Raw genomic sequence first — 23,921 nt, 5'->3', positions numbered from 1 at the left:
CCTCTGCCTCCCGCTTCTACCTATTTAAGCCTCCCATGGCTCCCCAATGCCCCCGTGCAATTCAGCGGCAGGTATCTTCCTTCCTTCCTTTCTTGAATAGGTTTCCTCTAATCCTCCTGTATTTATATATCTTCTTCGTCTTTTGCTTCCCCTGCGGCCTGTGATGCCATATCATTTGTCCGTACCATCTGAGAATTCTGTCTGAAGCATTCTTCAATTAATTAATCTGAGGCCTGCTCTTGTTCTCTTCATTATATTTCTAATTTTAAGGTTTGAATCCTTTTACTTTCTTCTTCTGCGATTGTAATTGGAGGCGGTGATGAATGAAATATATACCATCAAACTATGAAAGCTCTATTATGGGTTTGTTGATGTTATCTCAACCATTACTGAGCCCATATTCCTTTCTTTTTATTTCTGTTTTTTTTAAACAATCTGACCTTTTCTTTGAAAGAAAAGGCAACAAATTAGAGTCTCTGATTCGCTTATTTAATAGCGCTTTCAGTGCTGTACGTTGCCGATAAAGAAATGGATCTGAGATTCTGGCATTTGCCCCTCTATTTCATGAGGCTTATGCATTCAGATGTTCCCATATTTTAATTCTTCAGCCTTGCTATAGTTTTTGAAAATTGACAAGCGTCGTTCATGATTTTAAACCTTTTTCCCTGGGGATATACAATGAATCCTTGTTCGCTGTACCTATTTTATCCGGAATCCCCGTTTGTTTATTTTCGACGAAATTCGCAGATCTTTAAGTAGAGCTTGTCTTCACTCTGCAATCAAATCTATACTCAACTTCATCTTGGAAACACTGTTGGTTGATGTTACTGTATTCGCTGGAAAATTCCGGTAAAAAGGACGAGGACGCCATAGGAGAGTGGTAATACCGAGGACGAAAGTCTAATCTTTTGGATAATCAAGTCTCGACAGTAATGAATCAAGGTTCTTTTAAGATATTACTAGTTTCACACTCTTGACCGTTTAAAATAATAAGAAATTGCTAGTTTCAAATAAAAACAGCCTAGCACATGAATGTGCAAGGATAATCAGGTTCACACACTTGAGTAGAAGATTCAAGCAAATGTAACCCTGGGCACTCTTAAGCGATCGACACTCGAAATTTGAATTGGCCTGAAAACGAAACTTGAAGGTTGAAGGTAGCTGCTGGGAATGCCGACAAAGAAGCTTGTTAAAGTAAGCAGGATTGAGAATTGATATTGAAAGGAATACAAGCCAATACTTGCAGGCGAAGGTCCTCATAAATAAAAACAAAATAACAAATTAACCGTGTTGAGGAAACAATGTAAATTTTAATATATATATATATCTTTTGATGAAAGTGAGAACTTGAATAGAGGGAGTCTCAGAAGTCAGTGTTTCCAACGATGGCTCTGCAAAAGGATCCGACGAAAACAAGCGGGGTTAATCTGGATTTGATTAGTCATGGGCTAATAATCAACATAGGAAGTTCGACTTATTGGTGATTTCATACGTGGGTATTTTGATTTTGACTATCTACCAAGTAAAGCTAACCTCTTATTTCTTGTGCAAGATAAACTCTTGCATTCCTCTAGACTAGTCTCCCTCTTGTCCGTTCCCTTCTCTTCATAAGTGATAGATTGCCTTGGTCTGAACTGATTCACATCTATCCAGCTTCGATGCTTCTGTTATATCATTTTCTTCGACCGTAAAAAGTTAGTGTCTTGTCAAGAACAACTTGTGTTATTTTTGCGCAATAGCGCACCCAAGCATAGAGTCACAAAAATCTTGCTCAAGTGGGTTAAATTTATTTGAGTCGGATTTATTCAAATCAAGGTAAAATATTCTATCTTTTTAAAAAAATCTATATGGCCAAGTTCAACCTTAATTTTTTTAGATCAGGTTTTAAATGGTCCGTTAAACTTGGCTGAAATTACCAATTTTATATACATACAGAATTAAAAATTTTAATGGTTGGACTTATCTAAGTTGTATTCAATTTGGGTTAGGCTTATTAGAGTTAAACTTAAAACATCATACTTTTTTAAAAAAGTCCATATAATTAAATTTAGCTCTAACTTTTTTTGGATGAATTTAGAATGACTTATTAAGTTTGACCTAAATTATCAGTTTTACTTCTAAGAATAATATTGTAAGAATCCTTCCGAACCCAACCACACTCTAAGATGTTTACTTTATGTATTTAATTAATGTATGACTTGGCTCAAGACTATATTTGTCACACATGTAGGTTGTATGATATTATCTCCTATAATCAATCTCTTGCAAATCTGATCTCCCAACAATTAGGAGAGCGTGTTTCATGATTTAAGAGTATAAAGTCCTGCTTTCACTAGACTAGCTTCCCTTGTTCGTTCTCTCCTCTCCAAATAAAATATTTTGAAACTTTAAAAAAAATTACATTTAAGAGCCACTCAAGAATTTATTCACAAGCAATAATTAACAAGTTCCATCCAAGAAAAAAATAATTCATGTTCTCATTTTAATAATAATTTCTTTTTTGTAATGGGCATTGTCTGTAAATAATTTTCTTGAATGATTTTTGAATGTGATTCTCTCATGCACATGTTTGTAAATCTACCCAAAAATTTATTTTTATCCAAATATATAAATGAATGAATGAATAACATGATAATTTTTTTCAACACAAATTAAATATCAATGCACAAAATAATATTTTTAAAATAGAAAATGTATTCGAATGTAATTTATTCATACATTTCAAAGAAATTTCTGTCTTCGCTTTTACGTATAGGGAAAAAAATAAACTTTATTAACCTTATATTATATTCACATAGACTTAAGTGTGATTAGGATTCATATGTTTTGTTGACGCAAATTCACTTTGATTATTATTTTCAAATATTTGGTGTTTTTGTTTTTCAAAAAGATGTTTAAGGAAAATTATGAAGAAATGGGGGCCCAATGTGAAAACAGAAAATCAGGGTATGTCATGGCCACGTTCAAAACCACTCGTATCAAAACAGAAAACAAGAGCCTCATTTTCGTTCGTCCCCAGAACGTCACAAACTAGAGAGAGAATCATCACGACAAGTCTCTTCCCCTTCTCCTTCTCTTCGCGCAGATGACTATCTAATATCTTCTGGGGAACAGTCATAAACAAAAGGCCATGGCTTTTCTTCTACCTAACCTTCCTTCGTCCCTCTTTCCCCAAACCAAATCCAAAGAAAAGCCCTTCTCTCAAATCCCTTCTCTTTCTAAACTCGCTTCTCACTGTCCTCTGTCTCTCGCCTCTGCTTCTTCTTCTTCACTGAATTGCCTCCAAACTTCCACTGTACAGGTCGCCCAAGTTAACCCACCCCCAGGTGCTCAGGATGACAAGAATCAGAAAGATGATTTCTTTGTCAATCTAGGCTTTGCTGTTCGGACTCTTCGCGAGGACCTCCCTCTTCTCTTCGTCCAAGATCTCAATTATGAAATCTACAGGTTTTTTTCCTTTAATTTATCTACTGGGTTTTTTTTTTGTTGTGGAAATTATTGTTGTTGTTATTATCATCATCATTTTTTTTTTCCTGAGGAAGCTGGGATTTTGATCGTTTCAGGGATGACATAACATTTAAGGACCCTTTAAATACGTTCACTGGAATTGAAAAGTACAAATTGATCTTCTGGGCATTGAGGTTTCATGGCAAAATTTTGTTTCGTGAGATTGCTTTGGATGTGTATAGGATATGGCAGCCTTCAGAGAATGAGATACTGATCAGGTGGAACCTGAGGGGAGTCCCTAGAGTTCCATGGGAAACCAAGGGAGAATTTCAGGGCACTTCGCGTTATAAAGTGGACAGAAATGGTAAAATTTATGAACACAAGGTGGACAATTTAGCATTCAATTTCCCTCGGACACTCAAACCTGTCTCAGTTTTGGACTTGGTCACTGCATGCCCTGCTAGTCCAAACCCTACGTTTTTGTGGGGTCCTGCAAATTCCTACTCTTCTTCGTGGATTGAGTTCTATCGAGCAGTTAAAGGAACATTGGATCAAGATGGTAGGTTGCTACCTCAAGATGGTCTAGCTACATGTTCATAGTCATCTGATAGGTAATTTATACCATACGATCGAATAGGTTAGGTATAACTATCTGATGAATGCTCATATACTATGGGTTTTTGTTGATGTATAAGAGTGTATATAGATAGGCAGAGATGCTGAAGAGTCCTAGTTGCTCACTCTGAAATGAATCCTTCCATGGTTGGTGTGCTCATACAATATGACATGTATCTATATGCAATATTCTTAAGAGATTCACTTCAATTCTGTCACTATTTTTTTTTTTCCTTTTGTTATAGCTGAAACATATGGATCACACTTGTTCTGAGGAAACATATTTTCACCTGCCTTGTATTACTATAGTTCAGTTACTTTTCTGTGTCTTATATCTATAGGTCTTTATATTTCTCATTTGAATTTCCATGTTTGAAACCCAGCTTATGACTTTCGTGATTCATTGAGTAATTTTTCTATAATGTGCTCATCTAAATATACTGATCCAGCAGATGCTTGTGGACATGTTTGCCTATAATAAGGTATATAAATATATCTCTGCAGCATCCTCAGTTATAGATTGGTCATTGGTTGATGTCTTGTCCCACACGACACATTGGGATAATATAAAATATAAAATGGGCTTGCAATAAGCTTGGTTCCCTTGAACCTGGCATTTATATCAGTAAACTTGTATGGTTAGGTCACTTTCATTTAAAAAAAAAAATTGGGAGAATTACAGATAGGTCTTAAAAAAAAATTAATTACTGCAAGGTTTATTGACAACTGAACTAAATTACATTGATAGCTGATTGATGTTGTTAATGAATCTTATAGTAATTAATTTATTTATGTGAGATTTCAATGTAATTCACCCAAAAAAGTTTGATTTGTCAGCACATAAGCGGTAATTATTTTAGTTGTTTGTTATCAAGCTTATCAACAAGGGCCTAACACGCAAAAATATCTTTTGCCGAATTAACACCATGTTATCTGACTCCTTCAGGAAAATTTTTCTTGTATACTCTGAAAACAAGTGCATAAGAAACTGAGCTGATTATTTGTGAGTCAACGAAGGGTGTCCTGCATTATATGTTCACCCCCTCGTGTAAAATTCCTTCATTATATGCATTTTTCTGCTGTAAATTTCATCTATAGAAAATAGAAATAGCGGTGAGATGAAGCAAGTCAGAATCGAGGAGGAAAAGATATCGAGCAAGTGAAATGAAGCAAGACAGTATTTTGGAGAGTTCAAGGTGGTCGTTTTAACTTTCAAAGGAAGTTTTTTTTTTTTAAGAAATAAAATAGAGAATTTGAAATACAATATTTTAATAAATTTAAAAATTCAAAACAGCTACCTTTTTTGTAATGCTTATTTGCTTGTTTTCTGAAATTTTAGTTGACTTGAAGAACCTAAACGATAATTTAACTTTCTTAGTTTTTATAGTGTAATATATATAGGGAAAATATATTTGGAGGTCCTTGGGCTTTCATTCAATTTTAAATTAGGTCCTTATGATTTATTTTATTTTAATCAACCTTTATAATTTCATTTATTATATATATTGACCCTTGAAAGTTGAAATTAATAATGAATTATTAAATTTTACAAAACAAAAATCCTCTTGGAGCTTGCAAAAAATTTAATTTAATACTTTTAGCCAAAATAAAAAAAAGATTTAATCTATTGCTTATATTTTTATTATAAATTTTTATGAAAATTCTACATGTATAAAAAACATTTAGAAGACAACCTATTGTATAAATTTTGATTTATAAAAATTATGTAATTAATTCTAAAGTCATATAATCCTTTAATAAAATTAAAAAAGTTCTTAATTTTTTTTAATGGAAAATGTAAGAATTTTAATTTTGAGGGATTAAAAAATTTAATTGGTCAAACTATAATGGCTCAATTGAAATAAAATAAAATATAAAAATTTAATTTAAAATTAAATAAAACTGTAAAACTGCATATATATTTTCCCTCTATACACACACACAACAAGCTGGAAAGCCAAATGATGGAGTACAACTTTTTTATAACTCAAACTTCTAATGTATCAAAAGTTGAAAGTTTTGAAAATAAATTTTAATAAATTTAGGTTTCATACTGCCACCTTTTTAACGCTTTCTTTATCCAAATAAAAACAACTTCTGATCATTTAAATTTTCCATGTGGTGGTTCTGCAAATATTATATGCATCACGTTCAATTAAATTTTCCATGTTGGATTCTTTTTTTAAAAACGAAAAACCTAAATTTCTCAAATCAATTCTAAAAAGGATTCTTCACTAGTCGCCACTACAATAATGCCTTGAGAATTTAGTCTTTCATTTTAATTCCTTTCGGGGTGCACATTCATATCATGTGCAGTCACATGTGGTTACAGCTTACTATTTCCAAAAAAAAAAAAAAAAAGTGGTTGCAGCTTACAACATAATACAGTATTTTCTAAGTATTTCACACTTATCACAGAAGTAAAATTAAAGCACAAATCCAAGTCAAGTCAGAGAGGAAGGTTGTCCAAAGGTTTCAGGGTTGCAACCCTACTTAGTTCAGGCCTTGAATATTTTTCACATGTAACCATCAGATTTCCTGCTCTAGCTGATTTGTGGAACTTCAATATCATCTCTGCACAATTCCTGCAAATGGAGGCAAGAGTTAGCATAACTAGGATCACCCAGAATCATGAAGTAACAAAACTTGGTGATCCTGAAATGTTAAAAACTATCTCCTTTAACAATTTTCGTTAGAAAGACTAACATCGAACATGAAAAGACTTAAAACTAAGTTGGGTCCCAACAGAATATAGAATCATGCCTTAATTGGGAAACTTCATAACGACAATGCTTGTGCAGCAATGGCGTCCATGGTGGGGCAATTTGCAGGGTGCAACGAGCAACATAGATGGCAGATGCACATACCAGTGAAGACTTGAATGCCAAGGCTTCATATTCAACCAAGCACAGTTCAATAAGAAAGAATGCCAAGTGTTCCAGCTGGGACAAATGTTCACCAAAAAGTTTAGAAAACCAAACCTTTTGTCCTCAATTAGAACAATAAACTACAAATAAAAGGCTTAGCATCTTCATTAACTGTCATCCTTCAAGCTCTAGAAGCAACTAGATCTCACATTCAGATCCATGCAATTACACAGAACCTAAGGCTAAAAACTGCACTAGTCACGGTTTTGTAAGCAGTGCAGCTTCCAATTCTATATTTATATATATTGATGATGATATTGACATTGATGTCAATTTGACATCCTGAATATCTGGCGCCCCACCCAAAATATATATATATATCGACGTACTAAATTGGCATCATCTGCACAGAACATTTATGCTGCATTAACATACCCTCTTGTCTGACTGAGCAGCCTTCAAAAACCTCACCATAAAAACATAAGGAGTGGGGCCATTAAGACGGAACTTCAATTTTCTAAGAATAAGCTTCTCCTGAACAGAAAAACAACTGCAGATATTAGAATCTGGTCATGGAAACCTTGGACCTGTCCCTCTCAAACAGGTCTAGAAGTTCAGAAACGGGGAAAAATAGAATAAGAATAATAGACAAAAAAATTTCTATGCTAGAAACAGGGGAAAACAGAATAAGAATAATAGACAGCAAAATTTCTATGCTACGGAATAAAATACCAACAAACAACTACGCCTTGTACGCAATTACTTATGGTTCAATAGTAGAATAGTTTGATCAACCTACCTCTCAACAAATTATTACGCTATGATTTTTTCTGGTTCTCCGTTTTAGTTAAAAAGATGAGCAACCAGATGTTCAAGATCAATATTAAAGTTAGGCGATTGATCAAGAGTTGTGTTGAATAAAAGGCTGAAAAGAAGTAAGCTCGCATACCATCCCTAGTATTTGTTCTCTCGTATATGATTCAACTGAAATGCTTAGTAACTCTTTGACCTAAAACAGATAGAAAGACAGCACATATTACTATCAATCACGATAAACCATGAAATATTTTCTTCAAAAGAAACGGATGATGGAGAAACTGTCTCTTACACTAGGATGCCAAAAATCTTCATATTTTGATGCCAGCAGAAGTGCGGTTAGACCAACTAACTGCAATTCATTCTTTTCAATTGCCACTAGAGATAGATATTGATCCAATAACGAAACTGTGAGATACAGGGTTTCTGGCATCAACTCATATTTCAAGTGTACCTGTAAAAGCCAGTAGTGAGAAAGCAAAGGAATTGAAGATGATAAACCTTAGACAACGATAAGGGAAAGAAGATGAAATGTTAATACTAAGCCATCTGAGGGTTGAGGGAAAATGGGAAGTACTTCAATTAACCAGTTTATCAGTATGCCACGCATATGAGGTGTAAGGTCCGTCTGAATTGACATATAACTCATCAGAGCCGGAGCTTGTGCCTGCAGTTGAAAACAGATTGAGATTGGAGGAATTTCACAGAATTTAAAACTTTATTAAAAAAAGTTTATTATTTTAACTTGAGATAGTATCTACATGGCATTGGGGGGGGGGAGGTAAAGGGATAAGCATGTTCAAAAAGTAAGTAACGATTTTTTCAAGCAGTAGAAAAGCAATAAAAGGGGAAAAAAAGTCACATCAAAAGCATTATAAATCATACCTCAGTAACCCAATAGTACTGATATATATCATCAACATACTCAGAAACTTCTAGTTGATTGCATTCATCATCGATATTTGGTAGGTTATCTTGTTCAGTCATTTCACCACTTTCCTTGAGAAGCTGTAAAAGTAAGTCATTATAACGTCCAATCTATACGAGAACTGAAAGAAATGTGGCAGAACGCATTAAGCATCGACCTTAGATCTTTCCATTAACAAAGTTGTGTAAGATTTTCGACGGGTGGACTTTTTCCTTCCAATTATCTCCAATGAACTTGTTCTTGGGTTGCTGTCTCCACCAGATGGAAGCTGCCCTTCATATGCATCGTTGGAAACCACAGGTAAATTATTATCAGGGAGAGACAAAGCAACTGCCTCCTCATCCTGTGATGAAATTGCGGCAGCTGATTTGGACTTAGATTTTGAAGTCCTTGGAGCGTTAGAAGCCTTAAGTGTGCGCTTAACAAGAGGCTGCGAGCAGCAAGGCCAAAAGCAGGTAAAATAGGTGGATGCTCACAAAGTTTGAGGAAAAATATCCGACATTAGATATTATAGGCAGACTGGACAGTAGACTTTGGTCACTAAATGATGATCTCCGCACTGAGCACAACTTATCACAAGTCCATAAAAAAACATTAAATACAGCAGCTAAGTTATCAAATTTAGCAGACTAAGACATAGAGCCTGGAGAAACAAGTTTTTCTTGTTCTACTTTTATTCTTGTCCTTCTTATCACTTCATATTACTCAAGGTATATTCTCTGTTTGCATACCTTAAACTGTCTGCAAAATACTTTAACCTCAATAGTCATGAATGTGTTATGGCATAATAGTGTAATGTAGAGGAAGGCCAAAGAGAACACTTATAGAAGTTGTTGACCAGGACCTCTTAGTTAACAACATTCCTAAAATCTTGGTAAATGATAGAGTACAATGGTATAGTGCAATCCATATAGCTGACCCTACATTGTAGAATAAAGCTTATTGTTGTTGTAGTCAAGAATGCATTATATGCTCCACCATTTAATGCTTAAAGCTAGATGCATTACAAATAGTGTTGTGGCAGGGTATAAATATAGCAGAGAAACTGTGCAACCAAACAGACCAAAGCAGAGGTGGTACCCCAATCAAATCAGGCAAAGTAATTACAAATAGTTTAAAAATACAGCAAACATACTTTGGTAGACTTCCTTGAGGATGCATATAAAACATTGGTTTTAACCCTGGCTCCCAGATTACTGCATGAAAATGATCAATTAATAACAAGCAACATCTTCCAATCTACCAACTAGCAGAAGTCAATCAAGTCTGAATAGCCACCAAACTACAGCATATCAAGAAGGAATAGTAGTAGGCACTAAAACAAAAAAATATAATAAAATAAACAGGCATAGAGGCATATCAAAAGGAGTTTAAAACTAAAATAGTAACTTTCATATTAACAACACAGCTTTGCCACAGGTCATTATCAGTTTTTTAAACGAATCTTGCCTCTTAAATCTGTTTACTATAGACTCAAATGTTTAGAGTTCTGCAGTTTAGCAACTTCATAAACAATGGAATGGAAAAAAATTGCAATTCATTTGAACATCTGTATGAAATCAACATAAACGCTTTGGGCAATATTATAACTATCACTCACATATGAACATGGCCATCACTCACTCGAGTCTTCCGTAGATGGCTTGTTGCACCAGATAATTGGGGGGCAACTTTTCTCACTGTTTCTTCCTTAGCTGAAAAAGTGAATAGTTTAAACAACTTAAGTTGTTTTGATGAGATTTACAAGCACTTATCCACATCCCAGCATCTTACTTGATATCCCACTTATTTTCTTTGCAGTATCAGAACTTCCAGCATTTCCCTAAAAGAAAGTAAAACAGAAAAAAGGAAAAGTGTAAACACTTTAAAACAAAATGACAAGGATCCTCAAATCTGAATAAATCAGCTAGAGGATAGACAAATTGTAGTGATTATACACAAAGATGACATAAATTGCAAAGCAACCATAACGACCTTTCTGTTGCTCATGTCCTCCCTATTGACCCTCCTTGGCACAGGTAAAGACCTCCTTCAAGAAAAACCAAATGAATATTCTGGTGTCAGTCATATTTAAGTTTTAACCTAATCTGATCAAGAAATACAGACCTTGTCAAACTAGGTAAGAGAGACTTCCTAGTGGTCCTGAAAAAGAAGAAAATGTCATATAAATTTCCTGCAGCAGAGTACTTGAGACCTTTGATATCTAACAACGATCTAGTATAACATCATATTAATAAATGAGAGATAAACAATATACATGGCCAACAGTACCTGCCCTCTGTGGCAATAGATGATCTTCCTCCACTTTTATTAATCTTCTGAGCACCTAAGGGTGGTATTGAGCTAGTGCTCACTGCTTACCACACAAAGGCACAGATTAAAGTTATACTTAACTAGGAAATATAGAATAAAATTATCTAAGGAAAAGAAAATCACCTCTCTTAGAAGCTTCTAACTGACCATCAACTTGAATTATTTTCCTGTGCAGTCTCCCCTAATGTGAACAAGGAAAAAAATCATACAAATTCAGTATAGTTGTAGCCTAGTAGGCCTATGATTCAGTTAAACCAACCATTAAAAACGGTGCTCTACCAAAATGAAAGCAGCGTTTATGCTTTCTCACAAGGGTATATAGGAACAGGATAGGGAACAGGGAGAAAAGTCAATCTGTGGATGAATCTCTTGATAGGGATATTTGACATGGTATAGCACGTACAAAAAACAGGCATTCACTAACTAGAGCATTCTGTCCATTGTACATCATCAATGATTTTGTAAGACTTACTTTTAACTCTGATTTTAAAGTTCATAAGTGGAATTCCAAGTACAATTCCACTCATTGTGTCAGTATGCAGCAATAAAAGCTTAAATGAACCGTGTATTCTGCTAAATAACTGAATAAGAAAGAAGAGACCACATGGATTACAAGAAAGTTTAAACAGATGTGACTTGGGAATTTTCATACCATAAAGGACTTCCTTGAAGAGGCATCGCCCAACTTGGTACCTGTGCTGGCTAAAACCCTGGATAGGCATGTAAGAAATGGAACATCAAACAATAGAGTATATACATTCATTGATAAGGGAAGCAAGCAATGTGGAAGGGAGTTAAAGTCAGATAGATGCAACATTACATATTACATTATGAAAGTTATTTTCTAATTCTTTCTACCCAGAGTGAAGAGGATTCTCACTTCATTTTAGAAGCATCCTGTTTAATATTCCTCATAGAGTTGCCTTGAACGTTGCTAACATCAGCCAGTGCCTTTCTCGCTTTCATATTTGCTACAAAAAAAAAAACGAAATAAATGGAATCAATAAATGAATTCATCAACATGTTTCTGTCAAGAGTTATTCACAACTTTTGTCTAGTTAAGGCATACCAGAACTACCATAGATGCCACTGCTTTTCTTCATACTTTTCAAGCCAACCTTTAGCATTAGAGGCACAGAAAAATTATAACCATGCGATTGTCATAAAACACTAATATCTTCTGATCAACCAAAGTTAAATTGAGTAGTCAGAAAGTTCTATGAGGCATTGAGGCGTATCACCTTTGAGTTGCTAGCAGTATTCATGACAACCCCTTTGTTAGCCACCAAAGCACTCCTTCTACATAAGTCATGAAGAGAAGCGAGACAGTAAATCAATAGAACAAAATTCTCCCCTGATCAGAAATTTATTAAACATGTAGAGTGAATAGAAGTCACTGTTTTGAATGTCTTTCATAATGCAAAGCAACAACCTCTCATAACACATACAAATACACGACACAAGGTAACAGTTTTGGACGTCATATATGTTACAGAAATGCTAAAATCTTCAGCAGCCTACTTTGTTGCGGATTGCAAGAGTCTAGGATACAAATAACATAACAACAACAACAACAATAAAATGTAGACAGACATTTTTTCCAGCCCACGAAGTAGTACTACTGCACAGATTTAGAACATTACTTAGCCATCAGAGGAAGTGAGGAACAAACAAAATCAACTAATAACAGCCTCTATCAGTAAGACCAATGATACAATTACTTTCAAGTATAAATATTCACTCTATTCCAAGTCAGCTTCTATCAGCCCCTTAAAAGAGTAGCAATTCCAGTTTTTTATGTAAGAAAATATATCATACCTTGCATGTTCACTGGCTCCTGTTGCTGGTTTCCTGACAAAGGACCAAAGTTAATAACCCTTTCATTTGCCTATAATGCCCAGGCATGATGCATTTTCAATCACTAACAGAGAAATACTTACGCGAGCCCATCATCATCTATTTTGAGCTGCTCATTTTCAGGCAAAACTTTAAAATTTCTAGCACCCGCTGTTCACAGATCACAGAAAATTTAGAAAAGAAACCAAAAAAAAAAAATCAATCTTGCAACATTGAAATCTCAAAAAGGCAAGAAAACAAATTATATGCAATGAATTAACAGATACAATTTTTACGAGATTGGCCATCTTCAAAGACCCGGGTTAAACCCACTTTAGATTTTCCCTGCAACTTACGAAAATCACACAAGAATGTGAGAAAAAAAAAGAACAACCGAAAAACAAGAAATGAAATTCAAATTTCAAAGGTATCTGGGGCACCTTGACAGCTGCCATAGCTTTCCGATAACCGCCTGTTCCAATTATTCTAAGATTAATTGAATGTCTACAAAAGCATAAGTGGAACCATTCGGTGAGGATTCGAATGGGTATCGCGAATGTGAAGCTTTAGTGAGAGTGATTGAGCAATTCAAAGGAAAAGAACAGTTGTAAATGGAAGAAACGGGAAAATCCGAACCCCGAAGAGCGCCTGCTGAGTTTTGGATTTGAAAAGAGATGCTTTGACATTTATACCCTTCTCGAAGGGGTTTAAAAAAATCTAGAAGTTTTGGCCCATGCAGGTCTCGAACCTGCGACCTTCGCGTTATTAGCACGACGCTCTAACCAACTGAGCTAATAGGCCGTGTTGAGGCTTATATGAAATAAAATAAATAATCCTGCAAGGCTCTCACATCCAACCTTTTGTGCACCCCAGCTTTGAAGTAGAGTGTTATAATTATTTACTTATTTAATATACTTCAAATATTAATAATAATATTTATAGTTAGTATAAATATAGAAAAAATTACAAAGGACCTAATGTTTAATTTTAGAACAAAATAGATGGAAATTATGATTTTTTTTAAGAATCAAAATTATTATCAAATATTTTATTATTATCTCTTGAGAAAATTATTAAAAAAATTTTAAAGCAAAAGCTATTACCTGTTAAAATATGTTAATTTTATTTCATAATTTAATTTAATTAAAATACAAAATAGACGCCATAATTTAATCTATGATTTTATAATAATATATTGTAGCAACAATTCGGTTTCAGCTGTTGTTATTTTCGTTGATGAAGAGTGGAATAATACAAAATTATCTAGGAAGCAAAAATTATATTTCGAAATGATAATTATTTAAACTGAAGACGTTGCAATTTGCAGTGTGATGACAATGATTAAAAAGAGGTTAATCGGGAACGAGCCCGTACAAGCTTTAGAACGATTCCTTTTGATGTGATGATAAAAGGGTCAATAAGTGCAATGATAAATAGATATGAATGTGAAAAAGGCAAAGTGGTTCGATATGTTTCGTGGGACTATGAAACAAATACTGAGTGTTGAGATTCAAGTTGGAGTCTTGCCACATTATATCAACATCTCCTGAGATCACCTTTTCGGTGCTAAAGCAATCATATATCCAATTTCAGCTAAATGCTTTGCTATAGCTTGTCCAAGTAGGTAAAGATATGACTTGCCCTTCTGATTTTTTTTTAATAAATTAATTTTATTAATTTCATTAATATCAATGTGAAAAAATAAAAGGAATAATAACATGTAAAATTTTTAAATATGTCCTTTATATAAAAAATTTAAAAAATAATGTCATGTTATTTTCTTTCTCTTATAAAAAGTAATTTTAAAACTATCTTTTAAATATTATCTAAAAATTTATACCATAACTTTAAATAAAATTAAATAAATTTTTTAAAATGTATCTTATAAATAAAACTGAAGAAAGTATATCTTGTAAGTTTATGAGTTTGAATTTTAGTACAAATATGACAACTTTGTTAATGAATAATTTATAAATTTTTTTTAGAGTCATTTGAATTTTAAGGTCTCCTCTCCCCCATTAAAAAATATTTCTTTCCATCATTGGAAGAAAACTCTAATTATCTCACTAGAATTAAAGAGATATAATTAAATTATTAACTTTATATAAAAATAAAATAAATTTTTAATTTTACTTATATTTAAATGAAAAATTTTAAATTTGTATAACATGCTCTGTCATAATTAAGGGTTTAAATAAGGATAATATAAGAAAAATATAATTAACATCTCATCAAGTATATTATATTAAGAAGAAGTGGAGAGAGTATTCAACATTTTTTAAAAATTACATGTTAAAAAATATAAACTATATTTTGTTTTTTTAATATGTCATTAATAAATTTTTTTCCAAAAACCACAATCACTCAGCACTTCACCCCAAAACATTTCATGAATAAATATAAAAATAATACTTCTTCATTTCAAATTATAAGACATTTTTAAATAAAATCTCACATATTAATAATTTTTATTAAATACACTTAATAATTTTATCTTTTTAAAATAAAAATATAAATTTTTTAAAATACCCATCATTTAATATATTGAAAAAAGAAGTGATAAAAATTAATTATAAAGAAAAAAAATAATATTAAATTATTGCATTTAATAAAATTTTAATATACTTAAAATATTTTATATTTTGAAATGAAATTTTTTAAAAAAATTTAATTAATTAAATATTTAATTAACTTACTAAGTTTTGATTTGACACCTAAAAATATCACAGACCGGATTTGCCCAAACCACAGCTTTGGTTTTGGGGATTTGCATGACTCCATCGTGTCCTCATTATCTTTTTCATTGATTTTTGTTGTTTTATTTTTTTTCACTGGGAAGTGTGACATCATTTCCCACCATTGACACGTCCTTCCCTGAACCCTTTTTGGCTTTTATTTGCAGTGACCGTATTACCATTCAGCGTCTCTATTATGCCCACATGTCCTTCTTTTGTCTTTTCTATCTCTAAGTTCTAAAATACGCTTTATCTTCCTTATCGTTATTGATGCTTGTTCAGGAATTTTTTTTAAAAAAAGGATGAAATTGAAATAAAATAACCAATAATCCATATTTTTATACAAAATAACTTATAAAACAGACCATAATTTTTTTTTAGAAAATAACTGATATATAAAATCATTGGGTGGAGTAATGATTTAGTATGGAGCTTGCTATTAAGATTTGTCCATCTTCACTTGTTTATCCCAATATTTCCATGCACCGCGCCCACATTTCTCTTTTTGTTGCCCATTACATAAAAAAAAGTGGACTCCTTGTCTCAACCTTCATATCATGTATGTATCTAATTAACAATAAATTGATATTGATTTTAAAAAATATTTTTTTTATGTTGGAAAAATTATCTTGTATGAAAGAATCCCCTCCACTTACTATTAGTTGTTAATATATTCAGCCTATAACAAAATGCAAAATCTCAATTAAATTAAAAAAAATCACACATTACTCATAAGCATATATTTCTCACACAGAAAATTAAATCCACCGCACTCAATGAGGGAGACTCCTCGCTACTCTCTCTGGAATGTCATATAAAACGCTTTTTAAAAATTTTATTTGATCCAAAAAATATTTTTGACTAGATTTATAGTTCTCGCTACTCTCTCACATGTGGAAATTTTCACATTTTTCAATCGTTCAGCTTGGTTCAAAATATAAAAATTGAGTAACTTTTATTTTATTATATTTCACAAGTAATTAATGAGAATGTTTTTAATAAATTAAATATTATATTTATTCTTTTAAGGATATACTACTTCATTTTTATTTATAAGAAAAATTATTACTTTTTATTTTTTATATAAGCAAAATTACATATTTTAATAAGCATTTATTATATATTTTTTAAATCATCCCTCATAATTTACATTAATAAAAATATTTAATGCATGCTTATGTTGATTAATATAAGATAATTTAATCCAATTTTTTTTTATTTTCAAACATAATTATTATGGTTACCTAACTTTTTTAGATTGTTTGATATAAGTTTTTTATATATAAAAATGGAGTAAATAATTGAAAAATGTGAAAATTTTTACAAATTAAGATTTTGACTAACTTTTTTTTTTAAATATCAATTAGTTAATAGTAATTTATATGGAAATGTAAGTGCCAAAAATGTCCATATCACAGCTGTCATCTGTGAGTAGAATATACCGCAGCCTAATTGAAGGGTCAGTTATTTCTTTAATTGTATACATGTGAGTATGTCTATTAGTATTCGTAAATCATTACAGCTAGTCAATTAGTTACTTAGTTAGTTGATTAATAAATAATTAAGTCTAACCTCATTTACATCATCTAGTTTGAAGAAGTACTTTATATAATCATGGCAACTGAGCCAAGATTCTCGCAATACCAGCCTCCCAGAGTGCTTTTATTTTCTTTGCTCTTCAGATATACAGAGAGCTACTCAAGTCTACTCATTCATCAAAACGAACCACCTTTTTCCCTCACTATATAACAACAACGATTCTCAATTCATAATTCATCTCGAGCCATCCTCTAATCTTATTTCAATTCATCTTCCCTGCACAATGATCATCAACTTTCACCCTTCTTCTTCTTCTTCATCCTCCATCTTTAAATCTCTCTGCGTTTGCGCGTTTCTCATCATCGTCTTCCCCGCTGTGGCTTCTGGGGATGGCTGTTCCTGCGATCTGTCAGAACGCAGAAACAGTGACGCCGCCGCCGGTGAAGCTCTGAAATATAAGCTCGGTTCAATAGCTTCCGTTCTGATCTCCGGCGGCCTTGGGGTGAGTCTTCCCTTGCTGGGCAAGAGGATCTCAGCTCTGAGACCCGAAAACGACATGTTCTTCATGGTGAAAGCCTTCGCCGCCGGAGTGATTCTCTCCACCGGCTTCGTCCACATACTTCCGGAGGCGCTCAAGAGCTTGACTTCACCTTGCTTGAAGGACAGCCCTTGGCACAAGTTCCCCTTCACTGGGTTCGTCGCCATGGTGTCCTCGATAGGAACGTTAATGGTGGATTCTCTGGCGACTGGGTATTACAAGAGACGGCATTTCAATTCAAAGCAAGTTTCCACCGATGAAGAGAAGTTAGGAGATGGCGAGCTTGCCGATCATATTCATATGCACACTCATGCGACACATGGTCATGCTCACGGATCAGCAGAGCGCTATGGTGAGGGCCCCGTAGCGGCCGAGTTAATCAGGCACAGAATTATTTCGCAAGTAAGAAATAAAAATAATTATTATTATTATTATTATTATTATTATTATTATTATTATTTCGTGTGGGGAAGCATAAATACTTGAAGAAAGACAGTCTTCGTGTGGTGTCATATTATATCATATAAGTCGATTTTGTTGCGATTTCTTTAATAGTTGGTTTAAAATGGAAACAATATTATTTTTTATCCCTACGCTTTGCTATATTTCGGTTTAGGTCCTACACTTTTTTTTTTTTTTGTATTCCATGTTCTTGCATTTTTCTCTGCCTATAATGTGTCTTACATTTTTATTTCATCTGACATACACATTTTTTAATTTGTTCTTATTAAAAATTTATGTCAATATTTTCATATGTAAATACAAAATTAATGATATTAATTGACATGTCACTGTATTAGTATTATTAACATTGCTTGTATCATGTCAACATTTATAAGGAATAATGTTACGAAAGAAGAAATGTGTAGAGATTAATTGGGTTTTAAATTTTTTAATATTATATACTTATAGCATTTCAAAATTTATGAAATTTTTATAGTATCTATGTTTTTCTTAATCTTGATCGCTCAAAATTAAATCCTGACATCAGGTGTTGGAGATAGGAATAGTAGTACATTCAGTGATAGTTGGAATCTCTTTGGGTGCTGCTGGGAGCATTGATGCTATAAAGACCCTGTTAGTGGCCCTCTCATTCCATCAGTTCTTTGAGGGTATGGGTCTTGGTGGTTGTATTTCTCAGGTACCTTTTTCATTATATATATATATATATATATATATATATATTGTGTGAATACTAATTTAGTAATTAGTAGGTATCTCACGCCATTTATTTTTCAATGTCCATCTTTTCTACACTTGATTTTTTTTATTGGAGAAAGCATAAATGATTATGTAATTTTTTAATGAGTGTATTTGTTTATTGAATAAATTACATTAAACTACGGATTTTTTTTATATACTCCTGTAAAGAGAGCTTAAAACACACTGTATTATTCATGATATATAAATACTATATTTTTTGATAAGTTGTGTTTTCTTTGAACTGTGTTGAAATTTATGCATGATATGTTGGGGAAAATATTAGTCTTTGATAAAGAAAACGAAAGGAGGGGATTAGGTTTTGAGTAACGTGTTGGTTAGTAGAGTCAAGGAGTATAATTATTGGGTCAACCTTAAACAAAGAAGTTAAAAGTAATCTCATTGTTAATTATATAAAAGTATCATTATTTTTCCTATTAAAGCTGGATATTATGACCTTATGAGTCAACATCGAGCTTAAAGCTGGAAAGATGAATAGCAGAATAAAATAAAATAAAATTGGCATATGTTGCCATTATGACAACATCTTTTTCTTTCCCTTCATAAATAAGATAAAATTACCACATCTGCCTTAAGAGTAATTTTTTAAGAAAATTACACATTGATTCCATATAAAAAAATAATTATTACAAAATCTATTAACAATTGAATTAAAAATAAATATATAGTAAATGATTTTAATTCATTTGTTAATAAATTTTGTAATAATTAATTTTTTTGTGGGACTTTAATATATTTTTTTTATTTTTTTTTTCCTGGTGAAAGAGTAAATTATTTTCCACATTATTATACATATATAGCAATTGAAATTTTAAAATTTAAAAAGTATGAGTTTTTTGTAATAAATAGTGCTAGTTCTTTAAAAGGTAAACTTAATAGAAGTTTGCAGGTCTTAATTTCAGGAGATTTAATCCATAATTTTATTAGACTCAAGGCTCTGCCCTAATGCAGTTAAAGTTAAGTGCTGTTGAAAACAGTTTTGTTTTTTTTTTTTTTTTCCTGCTCCGGTATACGTGTATAAATTTGATGATTCATTTGTCACATAAATTTGATGAAGTTGCAATCTATAATCTGGGAGTGAAAAGCAACATTTGAATATAATTCAATTTGTGGGTACGCGTGCAGGCAAAGTTCAAGTCGAGAGCCACAGCGATAATGGCGACATTTTTCTCCCTAACAACACCAACAGGGATAGCGATAGGGATGGGAATTTCAAGCGTGTACGAAGAGAATAGCGCAACTTCTCTCATAGTTGAAGGCATCTTCAATTCTGCTGCAGCTGGGATCTTAATCTACATGGCTCTCGTTGATCTTCTCGCTGCTGATTTTATGAACCCTAAGCTTCAAACCAATCTCAAGCTTCTCCTTGGAGCCAATGTCTCTCTTCTTCTCGGCTCTGCTTCCATGTCTCTCATGGCCAAATGGGCTTAAGAGCTTTTACTAACCTTTCCTTTTGCTTTAATTTTGTGATAAAGTGGTACTTTTTTTTCCCTTTCAATTAATCCAAGGATAATTTTGTTTGTTTAGTGCAAAGCTATTCCTTGGTATAAATAATGAAACTGTTATTTCTTTTTTCAATGTATATAATTATCACTCTTCCTTGGTATTCCTTGGTTTTCTTCAAATGTATATCTATAAGCTTCTCTTCTAGTTTTGAACCCAGGGTACGATGCCTGGACCCATGTCTAGTTTTTATCATTTTTTGTCCTTTTGATATATGTAGGAATTTACAGTCGGAAAATCATACCTCTGTGACCATGAAACTTCCTCTTCTATCACACCCAGGAAGCACAGGGAGATTTTTTTCGGTCGTCTATTAAATGATATAGGCCATCCAACATATCACAACAGAAAAAAATCTTATACAATTACATAGCTGCTTCCTTTTCTGGTAATTTACTACCACCATAATAATTTAATTCAAATTGGGCCTCTACCCAAAAGGTCCAATCTGTGGAGGGGTAATCCAACATGACTTGCATTTATATTATATGAACCTAACCTTCAAAGTTTGACCCAAGAATGGAATAAGTAGCTAGGAAAAGCATCAACGTAGGAGGCATAAAATGCTGTCTGCTGTGCTGATAAGAAAGAAGAATGAACATGATGTTCATTGGACACTGGCCACCCATGGCATCTCTTCTGCGTTCTGATGAGGTTCTTGACGACACATCCAATCAATATTCTCAAATCCCACTGTTCAATTTCCATCTACAAGCACAAATTCTTGACCAATTCTAATCTCAGACAATGACAAGCTAAACTAAGTAACTACATAGAAGCCTGAACTTAAAAAGCCTACTTTCCCTGAAGCATCTTACCTAGCACAAGCATCACAGGGACCATTATATATATACATCTTCTGGTAATTTACATGCATGTATATAGATGAGCACAAAAAACAGGAATCTGCTTCACAGGTATCTAATGCTTGTCCTGCTTATGGTGCTTGACTTGATCACCTCAATCCCTCTTTCTCACGCCACTACACCCTATGCTCCGTGCTGGTGCTTCCATGGAAGAAAAGTAAAACAAAGCCAGAGAAAGACGAAGCTTTGAGTAGAAAGCAAGCAAACACAACAAAAGGGGCATAATATAAACCAGAACTTTAATCTTTTTCAATGGCTAAGCAAGCATCTATACCCACACGGAATGAGCTTACAAAAGACATTGCTCAAAATGAACCGAACTGCTTCACATAAATTGGCCTTTTTCCGGTTTTGTGTCTCTCTCTTTTATTTTATTTTATTCATTCTCTTCAGGCGTGCATCTTGAAGCAAAGGATGACCGTCCAGAGAATTACTTAACTTCCATGGCTCCAATTGCTCTTCATTCCTTCTTTCTGGGCAGTTCTAGGGCTCTTCCAACTCCGCAATATCTGTTATAAAACCCCACCATTGTACTCCGTTGTTCTGGTCTTTCAGTGCTGTGGTGAAAAACCAAAGCTTTAATTTAATTACAAGTCTCATACAGCAGCACAGTACGTTGCATTATTGAGGTGTGAGCAGTAACTGAAAGAAGCAGAGGTCACTTAGAAATGAGAAGTGGCCTTTTTCTCCTCTATCTGACTCTATCATTTATTTCTCTCATTCATTGCGGTATGTCTGCAATCATGATCATACCAAATTTATCCTATTTGCTTTCATTTACACTGATAAACTTTGACGTGATACTGATCTCAATCTTTGATATTGAGATGGGTTTTATTTCTTAGATTCAGTTTATCTTACCCTTGCTCATTGGTTTTAAGTCGTTGAAGTCTCAGAAAAATGACTGAGTATTATCAAATTTTGAATAGGGTTTTATGTGTTATATAAGCCTCATTGATTTTTCTCCATTTGTAGATGCAGAGAGTTCAATGAGAGAATCAAAAGGTCAAAAACATGGGAGAATTTTGGCACACAAGCATGCGAAGAAGTTGAGGATGGCTTTCAAGCATTTTGAATTGTCTTCTTTAGAATTTTCAAATGCACAAAGTGTTGACTCATCATCTCCTTTGCCGCCTTATGAATCTCTGGCTCCTATTCCTTTACAACAAAATAGCCCTCCTTTTAGTTATCCTCCCCCACCTCCAATGGGCCTCCAATTACCGCCTCCAGGCCCAACTGGATCTCTTCCCACACCAACACCACAAAGTATCCCAAACCCTCCTGACATGGGTTCGCCCTTACAAAATCCTCCAATTATCATCCCCAGCCCACCAGGTAACATTCCAGGCTCACCTGGGTCTACAACAAGCCCACCAAGTACCATCCCGTCCCCAAGTGGAGGCACTGGGCCTAACTCACCTGAACCAATACAAAATCCTCCTATTGTTCTTCCAAGCCCACCTGGCTCTATGACAAGCCCACCAAGCACTATCCCATCTCCAAGTGGAGGTATTGGGCCAGGCTCACCTGAACCGATACAAAATCCACCAAGTACTCGCACGCCTCCAAATGAAGGTTCTACTCCTGGCTCCCCAGAACCAATACAAAACCCTCCTATTGTTCTTCCAAGCCCACCTGGATCAGCCACAAGCCCACCAGGCACAAATCCATCTCCTAGTGGAGGCAATGTGCCCAGCCCAACAGTGTTTGAGCCTCCTGTAGTATTTCCACCACCTTCTGTGCCTCCCCCTCCTGGCCGCAAGGCCCCAAGTGGAGCCTTATGGTGCGTGGCTAAGCCATCAGTTCCGGACCCAATACTGCAAGAAGCCATGAACTATGCTTGCGGGTTAGGAGGAGATTGTGATCCCATTCGGCCCAATGGGCCTTGCTTTGAGCCCGACACTGTTATTGCACACACTTCATTTGCTTTCAATGGCTACTGGCAAAATTCCAAGGCTTCTGGTGGGACCTGTGACTTTGGAGGGACTGGCATGCTGGTGTCAGAGGACCCAAGTGAGTCTTTTACTTTCACTTCTAACAAATTTGAATTTAATTTATTTTGGAAGTAATTGTTTTTATTTATTTATTTATTTGGGCTTTCTCTGCAGGCTATGATGGATGCCACTTTGTCTATAGTTAGTTAAAGAGAGCTTCCTTGAGCAACTTTTGGACCCAACAGCGATACAAGATGCAACGCACATCAGTTTCTTTTCTTTATCTTCATTTTTGTTTCCCTCAGGAAAATAAGATATGTAGAATCGTGGGTTAATGTCATGATTAATTAATTTGTTGCCTCTTGGTTTTGTTTCTCAAAGCCTTCTTGTGTTTCTTTGGCCACCAACTTTATTCTCAACTTCACACGGTCGTTTTTTTTTTTTTAAAAAAAATCCCGCTCCAACAAATGCACATTAATCATGGGGACTAAGGTTTGGGCATAAATGATAGTTATTAAATAGAAAGTGCATGTAGTGAACAATTGGAGGATATTAACTATTAGATTGTGATCTTCAGTGAAGGGCTACAATTATTTGTAGAGTCTGGTGAACATTATAAGTAAGCATAGTAATGAACGTTGCAACTTAAGCTTCATACAAAGTATAAGCCCACAATCTAGTCTAATTTCTTGACCTCTTGTTCTATTATTTAATGTTGATATTATTTTTTTCTTGGTAGGATTCCAACGGAATAATAAATGGT

General features: G+C 33.8%; 4 protein-coding genes and 3 non-coding genes across 12 annotated transcripts; 5 read left to right on the top strand and 2 right to left on the bottom strand.

The window, feature by feature from the left end:
- The first annotated feature begins 155 nt into the window (after nucleotides 1-155).
- LOC129316935 (small nucleolar RNA snoR117) lies at nucleotides 156-235 on the top strand. The gene has a single exon (XR_008594861.1). It is a non-coding gene; the product is annotated as a small nucleolar RNA snoR117 (small nucleolar RNA).
- A 76-nt stretch (nucleotides 236-311) lies between these two features.
- Nucleotides 312-397, top strand: LOC129316934 (small nucleolar RNA snoR116). Its single transcript, XR_008594860.1, has one exon. It is a non-coding gene; the product is annotated as a small nucleolar RNA snoR116 (small nucleolar RNA).
- A 2,595-nt stretch (nucleotides 398-2,992) lies between these two features.
- Nucleotides 2,993-4,379, top strand: LOC129316073 (uncharacterized). The gene is made up of 2 exons (XM_054960324.1): nucleotides 2,993-3,447; nucleotides 3,564-4,379. Exons 1-2 carry the CDS (start codon nucleotides 3,131-3,133, stop codon nucleotides 4,045-4,047), a joined length of 801 nt encoding a protein of 266 aa, XP_054816299.1. The 5' UTR covers nucleotides 2,993-3,130; the 3' UTR covers nucleotides 4,048-4,379.
- Nucleotides 4,380-6,315: 1,936 nt separating this feature from the next.
- Nucleotides 6,316-13,494, bottom strand: LOC129315097 (putative cyclin-B3-1). Of its 5 annotated transcripts, none has more exons than XM_054958631.1 (23): nucleotides 13,263-13,494; nucleotides 13,110-13,173; nucleotides 12,927-12,993; nucleotides 12,805-12,837; nucleotides 12,228-12,285; nucleotides 12,056-12,104; nucleotides 11,867-11,957; nucleotides 11,639-11,696; nucleotides 11,110-11,167; nucleotides 10,945-11,029; nucleotides 10,780-10,815; nucleotides 10,648-10,702; nucleotides 10,447-10,495; nucleotides 10,274-10,367; nucleotides 9,809-9,869; nucleotides 8,831-9,103; nucleotides 8,631-8,753; nucleotides 8,323-8,412; nucleotides 8,038-8,199; nucleotides 7,879-7,938; nucleotides 7,365-7,463; nucleotides 6,826-7,004; nucleotides 6,316-6,647 (listed from the first exon to the last, which is right to left on the bottom strand). In XM_054958631.1, the coding sequence occupies exons 1-23, from the start codon at nucleotides 13,275-13,277 to the stop codon at nucleotides 6,512-6,514; spliced, it is 1,995 nt and encodes a 664-aa protein (XP_054814606.1). In that variant the 5' UTR covers nucleotides 13,278-13,494; the 3' UTR covers nucleotides 6,316-6,511. The 5 variants fall into 5 exon arrangements, with proteins under 5 accessions (XP_054814606.1, XP_054814607.1, XP_054814610.1 ...); XM_054958632.1 differs by having other exon boundaries at nucleotides 10,945-11,026; XM_054958635.1 differs by having other exon boundaries at nucleotides 13,119-13,173.
- Nucleotides 13,495-13,549: 55 nt separating this feature from the next.
- TRNAI-AAU (transfer RNA isoleucine (anticodon AAU)) lies at nucleotides 13,550-13,623 on the bottom strand. Its single transcript has one exon. It is a non-coding gene; the product is annotated as a tRNA-Ile (tRNA).
- Nucleotides 13,624-17,191: 3,568 nt separating this feature from the next.
- Nucleotides 17,192-20,461, top strand: LOC129316356 (zinc transporter 1-like). Of its 2 annotated transcripts, XM_054960733.1 has the most exons (3): nucleotides 17,193-18,036; nucleotides 18,626-18,775; nucleotides 19,981-20,461. In XM_054960733.1, exons 1-3 carry the CDS (start codon nucleotides 17,380-17,382, stop codon nucleotides 20,284-20,286), a joined length of 1,113 nt encoding a protein of 370 aa, XP_054816708.1. In that variant the 5' UTR covers nucleotides 17,193-17,379; the 3' UTR covers nucleotides 20,287-20,461. The 2 variants fall into 2 exon arrangements, with proteins under 2 accessions (XP_054816710.1, XP_054816708.1); XM_054960735.1 differs by lacking the exon at nucleotides 18,626-18,775 and having other exon boundaries at nucleotides 17,192-18,036.
- A 241-nt stretch (nucleotides 20,462-20,702) lies between these two features.
- Nucleotides 20,703-23,518, top strand: LOC129316355 (leucine-rich repeat extensin-like protein 5). Its single transcript, XM_054960732.1, has 3 exons — nucleotides 20,703-21,953; nucleotides 22,200-23,237; nucleotides 23,333-23,518. Exons 1-3 carry the CDS (start codon nucleotides 21,893-21,895, stop codon nucleotides 23,362-23,364), a joined length of 1,131 nt encoding a protein of 376 aa, XP_054816707.1. The 5' UTR covers nucleotides 20,703-21,892; the 3' UTR covers nucleotides 23,365-23,518.
- Nucleotides 23,519-23,921: the final 403 nt, after the last annotated feature.

Source organism: Prosopis cineraria, unplaced genomic scaffold, assembly GCF_029017545.1.
Source record: "Prosopis cineraria cultivar Desert tree isolate PC_DT_omini unplaced genomic scaffold, ASM2901754v1 PC7, whole genome shotgun sequence".
Taxonomy (NCBI): domain Eukaryota; kingdom Viridiplantae; phylum Streptophyta; class Magnoliopsida; order Fabales; family Fabaceae; genus Prosopis; species Prosopis cineraria.
The sequence above is the reverse complement of the archived record's forward strand: the minus strand, read 5'-3'. Positions and strand labels throughout refer to the sequence as shown.